This window comes from Periplaneta americana, chromosome 9 (assembly GCF_040183065.1).
Source record: "Periplaneta americana isolate PAMFEO1 chromosome 9, P.americana_PAMFEO1_priV1, whole genome shotgun sequence".
Lineage (NCBI taxonomy): Eukaryota > Metazoa > Arthropoda > Insecta > Blattodea > Blattidae > Periplaneta > Periplaneta americana.
This window is the reverse complement of record NC_091125.1, coordinates 12,932,641-12,955,833: the sequence shown is the minus strand read 5'-3', so window position 1 is coordinate 12,955,833 and position 23,193 is coordinate 12,932,641. Positions and strand designations below refer to the sequence as shown.

The 23,193-nt window shown below is 36.4% G+C and overlaps 2 protein-coding genes across 2 annotated transcripts in view; both read left to right on the top strand.

Annotated features, from left to right (window-relative positions):
* LOC138705785 (serine-rich adhesin for platelets-like) overlaps positions 1-12,701 on the top strand; it is a 462,846-nt gene extending 450,145 nt beyond the window's left edge. The window contains exon 7 of the mRNA XM_069834423.1: positions 3,640-12,701. Coding sequence (XP_069690524.1) covers positions 3,640-7,506 — 3,867 coding nt within the window. The 3' untranslated portion in view covers positions 7,507-12,701. The remainder of the gene's footprint in view (positions 1-3,639) is intronic.
* A 1,359-nt stretch (positions 12,702-14,060) lies between these two features.
* On the top strand, positions 14,061-21,612 carry LOC138705786 (piggyBac transposable element-derived protein 4-like). The gene is made up of 2 exons (XM_069834425.1): positions 14,061-20,684; positions 20,811-21,612. The coding sequence occupies exons 1-2, from the start codon at positions 19,363-19,365 to the stop codon at positions 20,815-20,817; spliced, it is 1,329 nt and encodes a 442-aa protein (XP_069690526.1). The 5' UTR covers positions 14,061-19,362; the 3' UTR covers positions 20,818-21,612.
* Positions 21,613-23,193: the final 1,581 nt, after the last annotated feature.

The window sequence follows — 23,193 nt, the reverse complement described above, 5'->3', positions numbered from 1 at the left end:
AGAAATATTGTTAGAAAGGTCAAGCAAAATTCCCGTGTTACTGGACCTGCTCTTCGGTTAGATGTGAAATCTTTTTGACAGGAAAGAGTATCAGCATCGACATGGAGTCGGACTGAATGGACGGATCAGCCATAAGAAGCTCTGGATAAATAAAGTGGATCACCAGAAGAGGTTGGAGTTTGCCAGGCAGTATGTTAAGTCACCCAAGTTCAGGAAACAGGTATTATTTACTGATAAGCGTCCATTTCAGTTAGTTAATGGATTCATGGATTCACGTGGAAAGCTGTGTGTGTGGAAGATGAAGAACCAGGGGCTTAGAGGTAACAGGCAAAAAGTAAAACCCAGTGTGCAAAAATTAGGCATCGAAAGTGACTTCTATTTTCAGCAAGGTAATGAATGACCCAAAGCATACTTCGTGGGTCATTAAGGAGGGGTTGCTATATAATACGCCTCATGTGCTCATACACCACCCCAGTCTCCTGACTTAACCTCTTCCCTTACTATATATATATTTTACCAGTTTTGTGAAAAAAAGTGTCATATTTTTTTATTTTCGTAAAGAGGTCATTTAATATTGCAGAATCACTGTACATCACTAATTTTCTTACATACCTAAAAAATCACTATGAAATAGACATACATTCATACGTGAATTATTATCTCGAGTTATCTCGTGCACCTTGATTCCAGCTCTGGTAGTTATCCCACTTTGATTTTCTCCTGAACTATTTACCAGCCTATGTTTTTTTATGGATTAATTTATGAGGTACAATACCAGTGCTGTTATCAAGGTGTTAAATGTTGCTTGTCATATGATAGACTCGGAAGCAGGGCATTACACACAGTGGCACATTGCATTCCGGACAGTAGTATCTGCTCTCCTATATGAGAGCGTTTTGGGAAGAATGGTGTAGCAGTCATTGAATATTTGTACCAGTGCAACTGTTCTTCAGGTTTGTGAATAATGTTCTGCAGTATCACTATTCCCAAAAGTACACGTATTTCAGAGTCTGTAGTAGACCACCACGAATTATTTTCAGCATTCTGTGAACACTTAATAGAATGGCGAATCGTCTCCTCGAATATAATGTTGATGAGGTCATTATTAAAGAATAATTAAAAAAATTGAGAATTATCGTTATCAGAAACAATGTTAAAATTTCAGGGAATGGGAACCTCGGAGGTGCAGAAGAAATGGTGCCAGATGTCTTCTATTCAAACCACTGTCGAAAAGACGCGACATCAACTGATCTGAATTTGTTTGTTGGTCTATAACTTCGTCTTCTGATGCCGATGTTTCATTTCCTAATCTTCTACAGGAATATATTCCTGATCAAAAGTTTCAGAATCACTAACTTGATCCATCTTTACACAAAACAGCAGAAAAAACACTAAACACAAATAGAAACTGCCAAAACTAACTAGCAACTACTCACTACTGTGTGTGAATGCTATATGAGCATAGAATTTCACTCGCAAGGAAGAAGTACAAAAAACACCACCAGATATAGCAATATCGCTAACTTCTGTAGCCATCTAGTGAGGAAAAGGTTAATGAAAGAATGGAAGCGTATATATTCGGGATATAATCCTTAGCAGCGAAAATGGGACTCAAACGAGTTAACTCAGGTTAATAAATTTTGACACAAGTTAGCAACCCGAGTTAACTCGGGTTAATCAGGGAAGTGGTTAAGTCCCATAGAACATTTATGGAGAAAAATAAAGCTGAAAATGAGGCAAGAAAAGATTAAAAATAGAGAAAATTGGATGGAACATTTCACTAAACAGTGGAAAGAAATAGGCCCAGAAGTCACAGGAAAAATTGTGAAATCCGTGCCTAGAAGACTTTGAGCAGTAATTTCTTCAAGGAGTTACCTCACAAGTTATTAAATGTCAACTTCACAGTTTATTAATATTTTGTTTATCTCAATGGACAATTACTTTTGCAGTTTTATTTTACTTCGAAACATGAAATTTTCTTATTAATTTTTTTCTAATAATTGAATTGCAAAGTGAAAACATTGTGTGTTGTGATTTTCCAAGACATGATTTAAATAAAATCGCGTGTTTTCTAAATGGATTTTCTTATACTCTTCGTGCCAATCAATTTTATTTTCTGAAGTTGACCATGAAAGTATTCTTCTTTCGTTTTCCTCTCTCTTTCTCGATCAATCAAGAATGCTGAGTAATTTTCCGAAAACATAGTAAATTAACATATGATTTGTTGTTGCTGCAATATTGTTTTGTTCGGCTATCACCTCTCTTTTTAATAATAATAATAATAATAATAATAATAATAATAATAATAATAATAATAATAATAATAATGATTTATTTAACCTGGCAGAGTTAAGGCCATATGGCCTTCTCTAACACTCAACCAGGAGTAAAGACTGCTTTACAAAAACACTACAAATTTACAAAGTACACTATAATTTTACACACAAAACTGAATAAGATAATAATAATAAAATGTATACAACAAGTAAGAAGAAATCAGACATAATATATAACATACAGAAAGAAAGAAAAAAAGCGTAATAAAATGTGAACAGCAGGTCAAAATAAATGAGGCATACAATGTATAAAAAAAAAGATAATTATTCATAATAATAATAATAATAATAATAATAATAATAATAGTAATAATAATAATAATAATAATAATGATAAGAAATAAGAATAGTAATACTGATAATAATAATAATAATAATAATAATAATAATAATAATAATAATAATAATAATAATAATGATGACAATAATAATAGTAATAATACTAATAGTAGTAATAAAATAGTGCAGTACAAAGCATACAGTGAATACAATATTTTTAAGTAGACACAATAAGGAAAATTATGATTATATATAGCTCAACTTATCACATTAGAGATATTCCATTATCGAAAAATATGAAAACAAAAATAAAAAATAAGTTGAATATCACTAGAACATAAAAAAAATATGAATACGTGGAAACATGCAATACAACACTTGTCATAATAGTAAGTTAGTTTGGCAACTCGTGATAAGATAATTTTCTAACTTGGATTTGAAAGATTTCAATGTTCGGCAGCCCTTGACTTCAGGCGGCAGAGAGTTCAGGTGACGAGAGGTAGCAACAGTGAAAGATGAGGAATACAGAGACGATATGTGAAGTGGAATTTCTAGCGTGTTATCGCGTTGTGATCGAGTATTAATATTATGATAGCGAGAGAGAGTATGAAAACGAGTGAATAAATAATAGGGGGATGAAGTGTGCATAATTCGATATAAGAGAGAAAGTGAGTGCAGATTTCTCCTCTCATGTAACCTAAGCCATGATTATAATATGCATACTGTTTTAGTTAAATAAAATATTAATATAAAATCGCCTCCTTTCAACATTTTTCAGCCTAGGACAGGGCCTATTATAGCCCATTGAATAAAATGATCTTGATCATTGTTAGTTATGACATTTCTGTTCAGAATTATTCCATTTTCTCCTGCTCAAAATTAAAAATTGGAATCCATTAGGCCTACTTTATTTTAATAGTTTCACTTCAATATAACATATTTCAGTAACAGATTAAAAAACAATAAATTATTTGAAACTGAAGCTAATTTGAGTATTTAATAATTGCGTTTTTTTTAATTGCAGATAGGGAAAGCAAGTCTCAAGAGGATGCAGCAAATGGGTGGTATTACCAAAGCACACTGGACAGAGTCACAGACAGACGACAGTGGAGACTATCCGACCCTTAAACTGTCATCAACACCTACTGGAAACGAGGTGAAGAAAGACAATACGAAGTTGGAAAAAACGGCACCTCCTTCCAATGTTACAATTGTAAAACCTGAGAGGGCAAAGAAGCTTCCAACAAAGAGCAATACCCCTCCACCTTATGGTCACGAGAACCGGGAATCTTCTACTCAAGATGAAGGACTTGGAAAAGAGACTGTTAGTAGATTCCAAAAGTTTGGTGTGCGTGTACTTCCAGACACAACTTCTAGCCACAGAGATTCGCAGCCAGTCCTTGACGAGAATGCCAAAGCAAAACAGGCTACTAACAGAGATGTACCGAACGATCAAGGAGCTAGACAGCCAGGAGTAGAGGCTGAACACAAGCAAAATGAACACAACTCCATTATTGAAAAAGTTGGAGAGGGCAGTACTTCTGTAGCACCCTGCAGTAATTATCCCTCAACTAGCCACAGAGGCTTAGACGTAGATGGCACAGGAGGGAAACCAAAGCCAAATACTTTCTGCTATGATGAAAGAGGAATAGATGTCGGACCAATGGAACCACAGAGGAGTCAACAAAAACATAGCTCCAGTACTCATCAATGTGAAGAAAACAGACAGGGTGGAGAAACTCATGGAGAGAGTAATGTTAAAAACTTACTTTCTAAGGGATTGCAGAATCTGAAAGAGAAATTACATCCTCATGACAAGAAGAGAAATGGCACTCAGAATTCTGACTCAACAGACAACAATGATCAGGAGATGCAGGATGCTACTGGACATGCAGATCCACAGGTGGTGGACAGTGATATTTCCAAAAAGAATGGAAAGCCAAAGGATGAAAACTCTCAACAGATTGAAAGCAAAGAAGATAAAAGTACAGACCACAAATCACTCAACCCACAAGAGGGGGAGATACCCACTGAAATTCCCGAGGAGGTACGCAGAGCAGCAATGGCCGCCCGAAGCAACAGAAAGTCTTTGGGCAATGTTGCTGTGGAGGCTCAAGCCCAAGAGGGGAAAAGAGCAGTCTTGCAGGATGGCCCAAGTGGTGGCAGTTCTAGTGAAAGTGAAGAAGCATCTCCTGGTAGTATGGATAGTGACAGTTTGGGAAGGACTCCCAAAAGACCCAATAAGAGAAAGGCTCCTCCTCCACCAGAAGAAAGTGAAGAAAAGATATCTGCAGGTCGAAAAGCTTACGTAGAACCCGATATTGACTCTAAGGTGGGGACACTAAATTCAGATAAACAAAGACTGAAAGATACAGTCCAACATAACGTTAAGAGACATAGTGCTCCTACCATAGATGTGGAAAATATTCAGAATGCAGAAGAAGTAGCAGGCCCTACCGTAGGAAAGCATATTACCTCATTTGCTGATTTGGCTAGACATAGAAATAACACTGAAAACATGCAGAAAGAAATCACAAACATCACAATAGAGAGTAACAACATCAAACCTCTTACATCTGGTACCTCCATTTTAGAATCTCAAAAGATAGAGGGATCTTCTGGCAAGGATGAGCCACAGAATACTAAATCCCAACAGCCACATCTGGATTACGATATTGGTGTGAATGTCAGCAGCATAAACTCTGACTCAGACTCAGATCTAGAAAGATTGGAGGGTGATGACGATAGTTACGATGGCATAGTGAAGAACCGAAAGACAAAGAAAGGAGGAACAACTATAGAACTCAATTCCTCGCACATCACCATTCATCACAGTCCTTCATCTGATACTGTACAATTGGAAAGTGAGAGCACTCGTAAAGCAGCATCTCTTGGGGACCTCTCACGTCTCGACTCAGAGCAGCCCATGAGCATTTTGGAACGTGCTGTCTCATTGGATCTTGCAGATGGTGGCGGCACACCACATGGTAGTAAGAAGAGGAAAGCTCCATTACCGCCACCAGGTGAAGATTATCTTGGAGGAATGCCAGATGGAGAAGATGGTGTGGCACATCGTAAAGAACCTCGTCTGGATAGTGCTATGGACACATTCCAAAGACGTCGACTCAAGAAGTCATCTGACTGGGGTACATTGGAGGAAGCATTAATGCAAACAGATAGCAAGTCTTTGGACCTTCAGAGTGTCAAGGGCAGTGATCCCGTAAGTGAAGATGTTCATCTTCAAAGCAGTGTAACTGTGCTAAAGTCAAATTCTATCGATAATCTTCCAAAATCTGATGGAAGAAACGATCCTGATACACTTGCTTATCCGAATTCTCTTCCTGGAATAAGTAGGACAGATATTCTCAATGTGGATGAGGTGAATTACTCAACGCTTCTAGGTTATGGTAACAGTGGACCAGAGAGCATAGAACAGATGGAGGGTGATGCTGCTCAGCACCAGCAGAAGACTGTTCTGCGGATCACTCCTGAGCCAGCAGCTGAACCAGGCTTTACTTCATCTTCCCAAGTTACCATCGCATCTAGTGCTTTCAATACATCACCAACGCATCAAGGAGAAGTAACAAACTTGCCCAGATATGTGACAGATCAAGCACAGGCTTACAACACGAAAGTGGCCAGTGCTTACAATTTAACTCAATCCAGTGTCAGTTCTCCATCTTCTCCACAGCATTCCACCATTAATCCTGTGTTAGGAATGTTCAGCTCAACACCAATCTCCCATAGTGGAGAGGCTTACAATAAAGCACAAACGCACAATAGTAGTGACTCTTTACAGTCACCCATTGTTACTTCCAGTCACACTGGGATAAGCAGTGTACATGTGGTGAGCTCAACAACACATGACATCACAGACGCAGACTCTAACATTACAGATCCTTTCATAACAGCTGTTGATTCCACAACAAATACATTAGCTGGCGATATGTCGAAAGTAGATGGCGCTGATGCTGATGAGGAAGATGTAACCTGGGGACAAGACTTACAGCCTCCAGAACTACCAACATCGCCAGTGCCTGTTCTCAGTCAACTATCATCATTCAAGCCCTCCCCATCCATGACTTATATCACAGAGATCCAAGTGGTTACGACTGCAGACAGTAGCAGCAACCCTACAGCAGAATCTACTACTGAAGAACAACACTCAACTCCGATGGATGTCACTAGCAGCACTGTAATGCAGAGAGTGCTCAAGTACAAATCTGATTCGAGTCTGTCCTCAGATTCCATAGGGAGTGAAGGTGATGACAAAGAAGCAGATACACCTCGTGATGTCACCACGTCAAGTGGTGTGCCTCAGAAAAGCAATGTTACAGTCACAGCCATTCGAAATACAGTTTCCCGAATACCAATGAGAATTACAACAGACAGGACACAGTCAGCAGTGCCATCTGTTCATATTGCAAGCAATAGTGTAAATCACATTACCAACACGGAAGAAAGGAGGACGAAACCTGCAAGGCCACCAGTGCCTCCTAGGAAGACTGACAGCTCAACATTGTCTACTGTTACTATGGATGGAAGTAGTAGCGGTGGATCAGGCAGGATCCAGCCAATGTCAACAGAGAGTATCCACATCGGTCCACCACCAAGTGCAAGCAGCAGTGGGAAGTTCATCAGTTTCTCCTCCCTTACACCCCAAGTTACAACATCGACTGAAAATGGTGCTGGTAGGAACAGCACAAGTTTTGAACAATGGGTCTTTCTGGACGAAGGAGGCACACACAATGGACTAGAGGGATCAAACAACACAGAAGACAGCACAGCCACACCCCATGCAATGGTTGTCTCTCTTCCATCTCGAACTCAATCTATCACACATATAGTTCTCGATACCAAACAGTCGAATGGGAATCACGGAAAACCCTGAAAGAAGTTGAATCAGTAATACTGTACGTGGATACAAAACAGCAAAAGTGAAAGTGATCTATCGTTAAAGATTCAAGTCAAATTCAAGTGGCAACAAACAAGAGTGCCAGGGTATGGTTCAGTCATTAAAGAAGGACTGCCTGCTTTCAGATCCTGGCTTCTTATATAGGACTTCCATATGCATTTGGTTACAAATGTGACTTGAACTATATTGATGTAGCTTGTCAGTGACGAAACTGAAGAGTCTCATGAAGAAATTTATTTTAGCTACCAGTTATGCAATGTATTTTGCAAGAAGAGGATTAACAGACAGTGAAGTTAAGTTTTTTTGACCTCACTAATTACATTCTAAGGTCAATTTTTTAAACTCATAAAGAACTTTACAACAAACTTCATAAAACCAAATTCAATTCTGTATATATGCTATTTTGACTGTTATAATTGAGTATTTCAACTTGGAAACAAATGTAGTATTGGAGTATAAATCAATGTGAACTCCAAACAAAGCAGTTATATTGCATTACAGACAAGCAGCTTTCAGTGCTACTCTTAACTTCTTAAGGATAAGATACTATTATTGAGCTATCACTATCAATTAAAGTGAATATATGTGCTGTAGGTATGAAATGTTTATTTTGATATTAGTCCTTTTAAAGCTAATTCATTACAGAGTTTTGCCAAATTCAATATCCTGGTGATACATTTGGATCTTTCAACTATGTACAATTCTAACATATAGAATTACATATCAGTATAACACTTAACAAAACGAAGTAAGAAGGCATTATCAATTAATTAAATCCTTCCAATTCTATAAAAGAAACTTGAAATATGTGTAGACTATGTGGAGCTTGTGTAGCTGTGTGTGTATGTGAAAATGTAACTAATGTTATATACCGTAATTTTTTGGAAGTGTGAAAGTAGTAATTCTCTCCCTATAAATAAATACCAGTCATAACAAATTTAGATAATGCATATGAAACTGACACTATGTTGCATATATTTTCACATCGCGTGAAGAATTAATTCATATTTATTTCGTTGTTCTAAACAAGATGACTTGTAGCACAGTAAATGATATGTTTATTTGCATTATTAAATAAAATAACATTACATTTCGACGAATCAGAAGATATATATTTGGAGTTTCACTGCTTACCATCACAATTATTTGCAAACTGCTTTAATTCAGTTTCATATATTCGTTCCACTTATGTTTTACAATACACGAAATGTATTAACGTATGAGGACAGCTGTGTTGAGCGTTTTATCATTTCTCTTTTATAATGTATTTTTATGAACCAATTCATTCAGTTAACAAACGGGTCAAGCAGTTCATAGGTACGAAATAGGGAGTGAACAAATGTCGTAGAAAATGTAGAAAAGAATTAAGAGAGACTGTAATATAAAACAAAAAGAGCAATTCAAGAAATATTTAGCACAGAAAATAAGCAACAGAAGCATATAATAAGGACTTCTTTTACATCATTTTAAGTACAGTATTTCGCGAATAGCCAAACTTACAGTAGGCTACAGTTATCTGACCATGAGATGGCAGAGAAATGTTTTAGGCAGGGCAGGTGGGGGGAAACCATGGTGCATGTGTATAGTATTGTTATCGTAGTATTTCACAGCTTCCCTTGCCCCGCTCAGAATATTTCTCTGCCATCTTGTGATGCAACAACAGTATATTTCTTGGAAGAATATATTTTCTAACGATTAACCTGTATAGCCAAAAATATTTACACTAGATATTGAGAGATTATGTGTACATAATACTAATCACGAGTTAAGCCTATATCAAATTTCGTAGTGTTACTGAAAAAATGGTTCTCTGTAAAAAAAAAATTAATACAAGTCAATTAGCTATTGTTGTAGTCAAAATAACAGTTTTAAAGTGATTGATATAGTTAATCTATATACGAAACAGTAATTTTAATCTTCTAAGAACAGGATATTTGCATTTACTTGTCAGTATAAGTAAAGAGCTAGTATGAAAAGTTGTTGATATATTGTATACTAGTCTTTTAAAGGTTAAATCACGAACTGTCTTTCTCTTCTATCCAAATTCATCATATTTTACTAAAAGAACCATATATTAATGTTTATTATGATACAATTTCATATACTCTTTTATATAATATCAGGGTTTGGGTGATATTAACGTTAACTTTTGATTCTTCATTAAGTGGATTTAGTATGGGGTTCCATCAGAAACTTTTTAGATCAAAACTGTTCCGAAACAAGAAATATGGTATTCCAGATCATTAAGAAAATCGAGATATGCTGCATTCTAAAGGTGCTTTTACATGATATATGTTGAGTAGTTGTTTTTAAGTATTGCATGAATGATTCATTGTGGAGACAAAGAGCTTTTGTTGGTAGCTGTTTTTGAATTCATATGATGATTAAACTTCGTTCCGATCGATATAACATCTTAAAGGATCATTATCAAACCATTGTCGAATACACAGTCTTGAGCATTAGCAGATGATGCTCTGATGGCACTGTCGTTTTTCGTTTTACTTTTCATGTTTACATAATAAACATTTCATATTATATTAAGAGTAAAGTATTGTATTCAAAACAAATTAAAAACAGCTGAATATCAATGACGTACCGGTATGCACTAAACTCCTCTTTCTCGTAAAATGCATTTGAAGTTTAATGAATTGGTTAGTTGCCTATCTCTGAGTGGCTTACGTGCCACTAAAGAGATCCATGCTAATAAAATAAGCCTCCTACTACTACTAGTACTGCTGCTGCTGATAATGATAATGATAATAATAATAATAGTAATAGAGTTTAAGTTAAACAATTCTCTTTATATACCATATAATAAACTGTGCCAGATGTATTAGCAAAGTCTTCAATAATCAAGGACGCTGTCGTCTTCTATGGCCACTTCTATTAGCTGTTCATCTTGTTGTCCACTAATTATAGCACTGAAATATCGATGATGAAATGGGAGGATATAATTTCAAAGTTCTGAATATCTTCACGTTTTTCTCGTGATAATACAACAGGTTTGTTGTATTTGTTCGGATTTTTTTTTTTTTTTTGGATAGATCAAATTGAATGGAATCATAAACATTGCCTCGCCTCTTTTGTAATTTTACCCAGTAAGGTGTGTCCATACTATATGCAGACTTTATGCCGAATCCCATCTTGAATTCTTCTGAGAAAACAAAAACTCTTCCCTCAGAAATTTAGAACCCTTCATTAATTGCTTTGTTATGTGAGACAAGTATACATACAGCCCTGAAATAAACACTTCACAGCAAGAATTGGATGAAAAATGTAATGGTTGATACAAAATATATGATATAAATGTGAAATATAAATTTAATTACTGGTACGATTTTCTAAAATATACGAGAACTTTGTACTGTTTCATTATTTTAAACCTCATGCATATTGAAGTGAGCAAATGTAAAAGCTTTATTCTGTGGTAGAACAGCGGATTTAAAGGGACACACCATTGCTATTCTCATAATTCTATCTTGTTCCAAAGATACTGTAAGGACCACATACCATATATTTGAATAGCATTTTCACCCACTTATAAGACGTATAAGCCAGTCATTCTTTCTGTGATGATAGAGAAGAGAGTAAGAAATATATTGCGAGAGAAAAACAGAAATTCATACAATTGGCGCATTTGTCATTGCTATTCTAAATGCCTCTCTTGAGCTTACCTTCAGAGGTTAACTAATTTTCAAGGGAAAGTCCAGTGGTAAGGTTGTTAACTTTTTACCTGTGGAGTGGCTTTAGTTACAGCATTTTTTTTTTAATAACGAATGTTACAGTCATTATATTGAGAAAAGGAAAATGTCGATATAAGGATACATTGAATTGAAACTGAAATTGATTTCATTGACCAAAGTCAGAATTACCCATGACGATAAAACACACATTTAGGTGCTTTCCATGCCACAGGACCCAATGAAAATCTCAGAATTTTAGCTGAATTTATGGTAGGAAAGACGATATTGCTGCCAGTTTTCTTGGGATATTCCCATCCCTTGCCATCATCTCAATGTCTCTATTATGAGAAAGTACTCATTCTCGGTTGTTACTTTTAGCATTGTGGCAAATCTTCTGGCACTTTATAGCTATTCAAACACTTAAGTCGAAAACAGCAGTAGTAATAAAACAAATGACAATATCCCATGTACAAGGCACACTCCTATTTTAGAATGCCAATTTTTGCGTAAAAGTTTTTCTTAATTGGTTCTTTAAAAACTTTTCCAACTACTATGGTTATAAAGCATCTGAATGAGATGAAGGTGATAATGCCAGCGAAATGAGTCCAGGGTCCAATGCCGAAAGTTATCCAGCATTTTGTTCTTATTGGGTTGAGGAAAAAACCTCAACCAGGTAATTGCCCCAACCAGGATTTGAACCCGGGCCTGCTCGTTTCATGGCCAGGCATGGACTTGTGTAGAAGTAATGCTCTGTCAGTGTAATAACCAATAAAGATATTTAAGAGATGAAATTCAATACATTGGTTATACGATAGTTTTGAAATTAATTTACAAAACAGGCAACAGTGATATGTAATCTACAATTTACTTCCATCATCCTCCAGACTCATTTTTAAGAGTTCCACAAGAGTAGTATAAATTCATTAAACATGCTAATCATCGACAGTGTTCTTCTGTTTGTGTATATATATATATATGGAAAGTATACAATCTACAACTTACAAGGCTTTGAGACATATTCTTCTAGCTTGCTCTTACGGTGATCATATCATACTATGAAATTTTGTTTAATCATCGAAGATCACCAAACAAACTGTATCATGTAAAGGCATCTATAAACTTTCTAGCCACAAAGTTGTTTAAAGTTTATTGTAAACATGTTTGGTTTGCAGTGCCATCTTATTTAACTGAAACAACATGTTCTAATGTTAAAGGATAAAATGAGCTTACTTTTGTATTTTTTTGTGTGTGTAAATAGAGTATAGTGGTGCTCAAAATCAATGCAACAAATGGTTTGGGATTCAGCTTGTGTAAGTGTGCATAGAAGAGTGTTGAATCAAACAAGATGTGTTTATTGCTCAAAAAGTACTGCTGTATTATATTTGTTTATTAAAGGTTACAGGTGATAATATTATGAACTAACATGTGCAATTTCAACATTAAAACTCACTGTTGTTGTTAGTTAACATAAAATATTTATGTTTCTTATGTTTTGTGTTTATTTTATTTTATTTTACATGAAATAATTCCATTCCCTCCTACAAGTATTGTACCTGCTATCACTTATATATTCATGTTTAATGGCATTAACCTGCCATAATGGCTGAATGATGTAGTCACCATCATGGCTTAAATAAAGTAACTGAAGATTAATATAATTTGTTTTAAAGTTATAATGGTAAGTAATTACAACTTATTAGATTAAGATTTTGTAATTAAGACGTTGGTCTCAGTGGTCAGGATGTTTGCCTTCTCATCCAAGGTACACGGATTCGATTCCTTCTAAGAGTGGAAAAAATTCAAATATATTTTCTTTTAATTACAGCTTCATTGCTTAGGTAAATGACAAAAAGCCAAGTATCTGCCAACGAATAATATATATATATATATATACACATATATACATACAGTCAACTCTGGATATAGTGAACTCGGTTATAGTGAACCTAAAACGTTGGTCCCGACCTGCATACATTAAAAGTACATTAATATTTCTCGTTTCTTTATAGTGAATCTTAAAAATTGAAGTTACAAGAGTTGTATCCTGACAAATTCTTCTTTGAAGTCAGATCTTCTTGTATAAAATTGAAAGAATGTGTTGAGAACAACATTCTAAGTTCTTACTCCTTTAGTCAAAGGACAAAGGTAGGATTCCTAGACAATGAGCTGTACTGTAAATCCAAGCAACGTGTGACGACCTTGCCTCACTCCACCTTGCCATTCTGTTCTCAGGCACACTTCTCTACTGTTATTTCTAATTCTCCATCGTGAAAGGGTTGCTTTTGTTCTCAAAAACATTTTCATTATGATGGATAGCATTGAAATGGAAAATGTAATTCTCTTCTTTTATTAAAAGGGGACGGACATTATGTCCAGAGGATAAATGAGGTAAGATTCCGATGGCTTTCAAATTCCATCAACCTCTTCCCAGTTTCCATTAAGTGACCCGGGAAATTCCAAGGCTGAGTACACAGTCACACATAACAGCGTTTGCCATTTCTACTTGACTAGTCTGTTTCTAGTGTTCGAGCTGTGAATTTACTGCATAAAAAGGTCGAAGTGTAAAGTGTTTTCTTTGGAAGATAAGGCAAATAATATAAGTGACATTGAATGTGGTCTTTTGCAAGCAGACGTGGGCTGACAACATAGTTTAAGTAAATAAACTGTAAGTAACAGTATACAATGTAATTCATTCCACAAAAATGAAATATTTTAATTACTGTATAGCATTTTATTTTCTTGTTCACAATTTCAATCATTCCTGTCATTTGGTTAGAGGAGAAACACTTCGGATTTAGTGAACCTCGGATAAAGTGATCGAAATATGCAAGTCTGCAGAGGTTCACTATATCCGGAGTTGGTTGTTGATATTTACACTCGGTTTGCTTCTACAGGTAGGGTAACTTAAAATGTTTTCTACATACCTAACACACCTCGATATGCACACCATTAGTGGCGCGGCAGATGTCCAATCTATATTCCACCTCTCTCCATGTGTTTTGCAACACTGCAGGCATAACATTTGCGACAGCTGCAACAATGCGATGGCACAGATCTGGTTGTGTTCGTTAACCTTCCCGGAAGTGTGGTATTTAGCCTTGTCCGAGAAACAAACCATACAAAGACATCAATTTTTGCCAGAATTGTCTCTGCAAATGCCCTCCGTCATGGCTTGTCTTCAGGTTTGACTTGATGACGAATCTCAAGTTCGTACGCCCGTAGGCGCAACCTTTTTATGGACATCATGTACTGTCGAATGAGGTAAATTTAGCTCCCTACTTGCTTGTCGGATTGATTTACTGGGGCTGCTGGAAAGATGTACGGATTAATTCGACATCAGCCACTGGAACAACGCACTTGGTGTGGTGGCCCGACTTTGAAACCAAACTCCCAATTTCACAAAGGCATCTGTCCCATTTCATGAGTGTTATGTACGATGGAACATCGTCAGTTTTTTTGCAGTTGATATTCACGCCGAAATCGACGTTGTATGTGCGTAACAAATTTCAACTCCGCAAGAGAAAGCACACAGAATGCCTTTTCCTGATGCTAATTGGCTATTTCCGCGAATGACGTAGTTTGTGCATGTATGTATGTGATGTACACTCCCACCATGCAAACATAGGAAACATTTTGAGTTACCCTATCCTTCAAAGCAAACCGAGTGTAAATATCAACAATACTTTTCAAGTAATAAAATAATGAAATGTTATATGTTTAAGCCTGACACAGTGTATATCAATAACAGTGATAAGTAGGGTTCGGATTTCTATGACGTCTTATTTTTATCCTTGTCTCTTCTTACAAACTTAAATTCAATTAAACACGTTTTCAGCTTTTCTGAACACAATGACACAGTTTTTATTGGTCATATAAATTGTATCTTATCATATTTCAGTATTAAGTCATATTTGTTCAAAAAGCTGTATAAAGCACACTTTTGGTCATAATTGTTTAACACTCACCAAGTATTATTCACATGTTTTATGTCAATAATGGCAACGGAGTTTGCTTGTGTTTGGCTATTTATTTTGAATTTCCTTTCTTAGAAATATTGTGTGATTAAATGTAGTTTGAAGATACGGGATTTGCCAGCAGTTAATTGTCAAAACACAAAGGACAAAAGAATGTTAGGAATATGGTCAGTTTATTGCTAGTTGGTCTTGCCTTCACTTCTGACACTTAAATGTTTCCAACTCTGTTGCAGCCAGGTAGTAATTCATAATCAGTGACTCTGTTAACATAGATTTAAAAAGCATTAGTCTCGCAGAGGACAGGTGTTGGACATTTTTCAGTCCTCTTTCCCCCCTTTTCTCAGAAAGATTTCGTCTTCTCTACTGTGAAATGTGAATTCAGTTGTGCAGTAGGCCTATACCCATCAAGGACGTCGTCGGGAGGTGGGGGGGTGGCGCAGCTGGCTCCCCTAGACATGTTAATGAGGAAAAAAGTTTATAAATAAAAATCTGTTTGTTATTATACTGAAGGAAGTAAAGAATGCTGGAATATACGAAATGAAGAACAGACGAAACAGAAATGAATGCAAAGGGTAGGAGTGGTTTGATATAGGGAGGAATGTGGAATCTATACAAATGAGGAAGGAATGATCATCTAAAAGACACACAAGTTTGCGTCCTTGCATCATGGGAAAGTAGGTGAAAGTATATGTAAGATCCAACCCAATGGCCACTTGCCTCACTCAGAAGGTTATTGTTCCACTGAAGGAACTTAAAATTGTTTCAAGAGGAAAAGGCCGAAATGGAATGTTACCTCTCATGTTGACATAGTGGGGGCAACATCTTCGAAGTGGATTAGTTCTGCTGCTGACACAACTCTCCAAGTGACCACAATACATAATTAGAAGTGAGCATGACAATTCCTGGATATCGAACCTGAGACTTTATGAATGATAACATTATTCCGAGCTGCAAATCGAATCACAACTCTATGAGAAGTCCATAATATATGCAGTGACCAAAGCTACATGCCCCAAAAGTGAATGCTGGTCAAATTTTGGAAAGTTGGAAAGTGTTTATTAGAGATCTATGTAGGTCCATGACAAATTTTTTTATGACTTATTCCGATATTTGTTAGCAAAACATAATGTGCAATTGGCTCCTAGGGCATTCTTGTGGAACTGATCGGATAATGCTAACAAGGGTTGTAGAGGGTGTAATGAGTTTTATAGCTAAATCGACCATATCCATAATGATTGATTCTTCGAAAATGATGACAACCAGAATACGTCACTGTGTACGGTAACAGAAAACCACAATTCCAAGTCACACAGAGTTTGTGTGCACTCGATGTGGGTCTCTGGCGTTTTGTCAGCCCACGTGAGTTGTGTGGATATAAAGGGAAAAGTTGAGACGGTGTCGGGTGGAGTTCCCAGGTAGCTCAGTTGGCAGAGCACTGGTACGTTCAACCAGAGGTCCCGGGATCGATACCCGGCCCCGGAACAATTTTTCCCTTGAAATTATTCAGAATACAGCTATTTCTAAACCCTCTCAAAGGCCGAGAATAACGGAAAGGAGTGATTCCAATTTGAATGAGTCTTGTGGAAGAAATGGCGAGACTAAGTCAAACGAGAACAATATACCGGTATCTCATTCTGGCAGAGTAGTGAAACCACCGAGTTACTTACTGGAGTACATTCAATACTGATCTGGGGGAGAATGCAATGAGTTTTATAGTTAAATCGACCATATCCATAATGATCGATTCTTCTGTTTTGTTTTGTTTAGATATCCAAGGTATTTGCTTATGTAACCAGATAGCTAGATTTATATGTCGAATAAAGCCAACTTTGGTTCTATAGATTGCAACTTTATTACAGAAGGTGGGGTAGTTATGTTTGCTTTCCTTAGTCTGAATGTGAACGGTTCAGCCCCTGATGGCAACCTTCATCATGTCAGATGCAGACCCTGCCAGTTGACCGAGTCTAGTCTCCTCAGTCTAAATTAAATTATGTTTTATTTAACGACACTCGCAACTGTCGAGGTTATATCAATGTCGCTGGTGTGCCGGAATTTTGTCCCTCAGGAGTTGTTTTACATGCCAGTAAATCTACTGTGTCATTCCATACAAAATTGTAAAATTTATAACGTCAAGTTCTGGATTTTTTCAATATTCTAGTAAATGAATGTCATAATAATAAATAGTTAAATGGCCTAACATGAACTTCATCTCAAAAGTAATGAAGGGTGAAATATTCGGGGAGTTGATATGTAGACTGTTGTTAAAAATATTATTAAAATGACATGCATCATTGTATCAATGTAAAAACTGTGCCAATACAATGATGACTCTATATATTTAAACTTACTTCTGAGTTATTATGGATTTTTACTTCGAGCATGTATTAAAACTTACAATAAAATAAAGAAATGTTAATATTTTCAAATCGAATACTTTTTTTACCATGCTGTATTTCTTACGGTGAGATAAACAGTTTCTTAACCTACTACAAAAATTTTATGATGGGATCTCTAATACTTTGGGAAATATTAAATAAACCAGAATTGCAAATGTTGCCATTAAGGATCAAAGTCGCGTGCAGTGTATTATGTTATGCACTCATACCAGACACCCACACGCGTGCTTAGTGATCGATATAACAAATGCCGGATGTTGCGACATCCACTCAATGGTACGCTAATAGATTTCACATGAGAGTTTGTTTTTTTCCTGTTATAATCTCAGCGCAACTTTTTCCCTTCAGTTTAGAGGGTGATTTTGTTCTGTAACTTTTTCCCTTCAGTTTAGACGGCGATTTTGATCTGTTGTCATTGTAAGTTGTAAGTGTTCAATATGCCTAAATTAAAGACGAAAAGTTGGAGTCATCTGTGGTGTTGCAACACTTTCGGACTTTAAAAACATTTCTCACAAGTCTGTAAAAGAAAAGTGACAAGTAGCATGTGTAAAAAGGTCCCGCATTTAGTGGAAGGTGATCTATTTGAGAACACTTTTGCCATAAGATTTCAAAAATTGAAATAATTAGTGAAGTTGCTGGGACTGAAAGTAAGGTCGACAAATCAACAAGCGAAGAAGAATGTTTACAAACAGAGGCGAGAAATTCAACAAGTGAAGAGGCATATGCTCCTGTACATAAGGAACTATAAATGTATCTATCAGAAATATTGACGGCATTGTTACAGATAAATTTAGTAGAAATTTAGTACAAAGAATGGACAACTGACAGGCCAATATGATTTTAGTGAAAAGTGACTGTGTAAATTTCATTAATAACTTCATTGGTTGGCTTAAAAATTCACGATACTGTACACAACTTCATTGCGAAGTCCCAAGCAAATTATTTAAAGATATAATGAACATATTAAAGCTATAACCAAACCCTACATCAAATCAAATTATGCAGACCACATTATCAACAATAATCATGACTACAATAATATAGAAACAGATATGGAAATTTTACACATCACACTAAAAAGTTCACAGTTAAACATCCTAGCCCTCAACTACTATGGTGGGGTATATTTGACCCACGGCATTTTCTTTCTTTTGTTTCTGCACATGCGCACCTTTCTGAGTCACGCCACTCCACGTATTCTCTCATCACAGTGAGATTTTACAAGGGACAAGTCGTGTGGTTTTTATTGTTAGTGGTTTACAAGTAAATGAGTGCTTGGGTCACCAGTGACCCCACAATAGTAGATGCGTAACTTTTTTTTCTTCGGTATGTCGAGTGAAGGTGTTATAATAGACGGGAATTTCGTTGCATCTGATGAGATAAATGACTTTATTGACAATGTTAGTATCGCTGGTGATGAGACTGAAGCTGAAGATAAAGATGACGATGGACTAAGTGATAAGGAAAGTGAGCATAGCGATCACAATACTCGATCAGAAATTTCTGATAGTGAAAATGAACGTGAACATGAACGTGATGAAGAAGGTGATACTGAAAATACTTCTGCTGGTAGCTTTTTTGGGAGGAATAGATATAAGTGGTCACAGAATTGTCCTTCTGCATCGAGAACTCGAAATCACAATATCATTACTCATTTGCCTGGTCTTAGGGGTCCTGTGCGTGATATCAAACCAAGAACTTCTCTTCAAGCTTGGACTCTCTTCATAACATGATATCCTTCGCACAATTATCAACCATACAAATAAGAAAATCGATGAAATGGCTGCCAGTTACGGTGAAACTGCAACATTCACTAGACACCTAGACGAGCTGGAATTGAAAGCATTTATTGGTCTGGTGTTCTTGGCAGGGATATTCAAATCAAACCATGAGGATGTAGATTCACTCTTCGCTACAGATGGAACAGGAAGAGATATATTCAGAGCTACTATGACCAAGGAGCAGTATTTGTTTCTTCTGTCAGCTCTTAGATTCGATAATATTGAAACTAGAGAAGAAAGGAAAAGACAAGGAAATAAGCTTGCTGCAATTTCAGAAGTTTTCGATAGTTTCATAAACAACTGTAACAGAAATTATTGTAGTTCAGAATACACCACTGTTGATGAGATGCTGGTTGGTTTCCATGGCAGGTGTTCTTTCAGAGTGTATCTAAAAGGAAAGCCACAAAAGTATGGCCTAAAAATTATGTGTTTGTGTGATGCCAAGACCCATTATCTGATCAATGCATTTGTATATGCGGGGAAAATTTGTGGTCCTAACCCACAGCAGTTATCCGTTCCAACAAGATCTGTCTTGTCTTTGGTATTGCCAATTTCAGAAACTAACAGAAATGTTAAAGGGGATAACTGGTTCACATCAGTGGAACTAATGGATGAACTAAGAAAAATCGGCTTGACTTATGTTGGAACAGTGCGGAAAAACAAAAAAGAAATTCCGCCACAATTTTTGCCCGACAAAAAACGAGAAGTTGGATCAACGAAATTCGGATTCACAAGAGACAAAACAATAGTGTCTTTTGTGCCAAAGAAATCCAAAGCTGTTATTTTGATGTCTTCCATGCACCACGACAGTGCTATCCATTCCTCTGGAAAACCTGACATGATAATGCTATATAATGCAAGAAAGGCTGGTGTCGATGCTCTAGACCAGAAATGTGCACTTTATAGGACTGGACGAAGATGCAGAAGATGGCCTTTAGCTATCTGGTATGCTATGTTGGATATTTTAACCGTGAATGGTCACATTATCCTAAGAGCTAGTGATAAAGACTATAAAAAAAGTCGTCACAATTTTATTATGGACCTCGGGATGGAGCTTATATTGGGTCACCTTAAGGTGCGTGCCACTATTTCCACACTTCCAAGAGAACTTCGACAGATGATAGTCAGATTTGCAGGTATCAGAGCAGAAGTACTATCTGATGCTGATACACAACTTGAAGGTCCACCAAAGCGAAGACGATGTTGCATTTGCCCACGTAACAGCGACAAGAAACACCCGACTGTATGCAGTGTATGTCACCGAACTGTGTTCAAGAGTCATTCTGAACAGCGAGTCATCTGCCATGATTGCAAAGACCGGTAAGTTTTATGTTTTCCATGAACAAATACAGTTATTATATTTTTTTAGAAAAAAAAAACATACCATTTGTACACCCCTGTTAAATTTTACATACAAGAATTAGCAAAGTATTTTTTTCTTTACAGTGATTGAACCATGCTTCTTTGAAGTAAATGTGGACATATCACTTCTTCATCATCATTAGGAAGAGGACAATTTTAAAAACAATGTCACAGTGTGTTATTTTAGATAGAATTTGCATGTTTTTATTTGCATATACTTTTTTCGTACGATTAAAAGACTGATGTCACAAATTTGGTGTCATTGTGTCTGCATATGTGTGACATTTTCATGTTTTCAATTGGAAAAATAAATGTTAAATATAAAGTGTTATTTTATTACATTTTGCAATGGGGTCACTTATGACCCCACGATAGTTGTTATGTAAAAATAAATATGGATAGTAGTTGAGGGCTAGAACAGTACGAAATATATAAGCATACAATAGCATACCCACAATATATACTTAACACACAATTACAGTTCGACACGCACACATTATTCGACGTCATAATACATCATAACATACAAACAGCCAACCCCCACCATAGGAGCAACACACTCCCACTCCTACCATCGACAAATGCACATCACAGGTTCAAGATCACCAGTGGTTCAAGAGACACTGAGGATGACGTGACATAGCATCGAAACGGGCCGTTTGTCGAAGGTATATACTTTTTTAACAATTTTAACACTTTTTAACGTATGAACAAGTAAATTAAGTATTTAAAGTAGCTGAAAAATGAAATAAAGCCCGGTGAGTTCATTATCATTGGTGATTTTTCAGAGAATTACAGTTTCATTATTCAGGATGCTCCACAAGCAACAATACACCCATTCACAGTATATTACACAAATTCAGTTGGTCGTAATTTAGAGAACCTTTGTTTTTCAGTAATTTCGGAATGCTTAGTTCACGATAGTGCAACAGTTCATGTTTTTAAAGGAAAATGATAAAACATCTGAAACAAACACACATCGAAATATCTAAAATATATGATTTCAGTGATGGAGCAGCTAGCAAATACAAGAACGAAAAAACTCCGTTAATCTACTCAATCATGAACACGATTTTCAAATACTTGCGGAGTGGCATTTCTTTGGAACTAGTCACGGTAAAGGGCTCAGTGACAGTGTAAGAGGTACAATCAAGCGACTCGCTGCAAAAGCCAGGAACTCTAATTTCAACTCTAAAGGACTCTATGATCGGTCAAAATGCAATATACAGGGAATTATTGTGTCATTCACATCCATTGAAAAACATGAAGAAGTAGTTACAAAATCTAAATCCTCAAAGATTTGCCAGCCTCAAGACTGTTTCGGAACAAGTGTTCACTGTGTGGTTCCAGTTAATGGAAAGTTAGTAATAAAACCCTATTCTGCTTCATCAGAAGTACCGAAGCTACTGTAGTTGAAATCAGATGTGTGATGCGCACCGGTCGTCAACGCAGAAACGCTTCTCGCAGTGATGGTGCATGACACAGCGACATAGATTACCCTTTACACGGCGAATTGTTTTAATTTATAACTTCCTTATTTGTGAAGTTCCCATTATGAAAATTTGACAGGCTATTGAAAATGCCCAGTAAATTGTCATTTATTTTTTCTATGTGAATTGAAGTATTCGATTTTATGTAATGGCGTTTTTCAAAGTATATTTTTGAAATTCTTTAAACACAATTTTCAGAGCTGCGCTGAATTATAGTATCTTAATAACCTATTTTGTAAGCTATCTAAAGATATCTTTAAAAAAAATTTTTGTAATTATTCTTATGGTCAAAAAACAAATTTAAAATAGAGCTATGTGCTCAAATAAAAATATTTTAACTGCCCATTACATTTAAACGGTAACTGTCGCAAACATAATTTTGTACATGATTAATATATACGACATAAAGAGTTGAATGTACAATTTTTAACAAATTTGGAGATATGAATGTTTTTCGTCATTCTGTTTTGCATGGAATTACCCTACTGACATGAGCCTGTCGCATTTTATGCATACTTAAATGCCATCACCCTGGCTGGGATCGAAACTGCAACCTCTGGCACAGAAGGCCAGCATTCTACCCGACTGTGCCACTCAGGCTGACTCATCAGTATATGCTGGAGCAGTTTAGAGGGGAGTACGAGAAGTGGTTTCTAGTTTACAGAAGGGTAGCCCTTCCTCCTTGGGTTTTTGATGGAAAAAATGCTAGCTTTAGATGATGAAGACTGCGGCATCCATACTCATTGCCCAGGCTTTTAAAATCTTCGGCACTCCTGCCCTATTGTGCCTCATTCACACACATGTAATAGCTATTAGGTTACGTCCTTTTTCGGCTTTCCCTATCAAAATTACCCTATGGTCCTTTAAATGGAATGGTGAAAATCGGAGATAAGTGGTCAAGAGGCTTGGAGCTCACATAGGCACTTCCTCTTAGCTCTTGGCTCTTTTAAATATTTCTCCTCCCATTTCCCCCATTC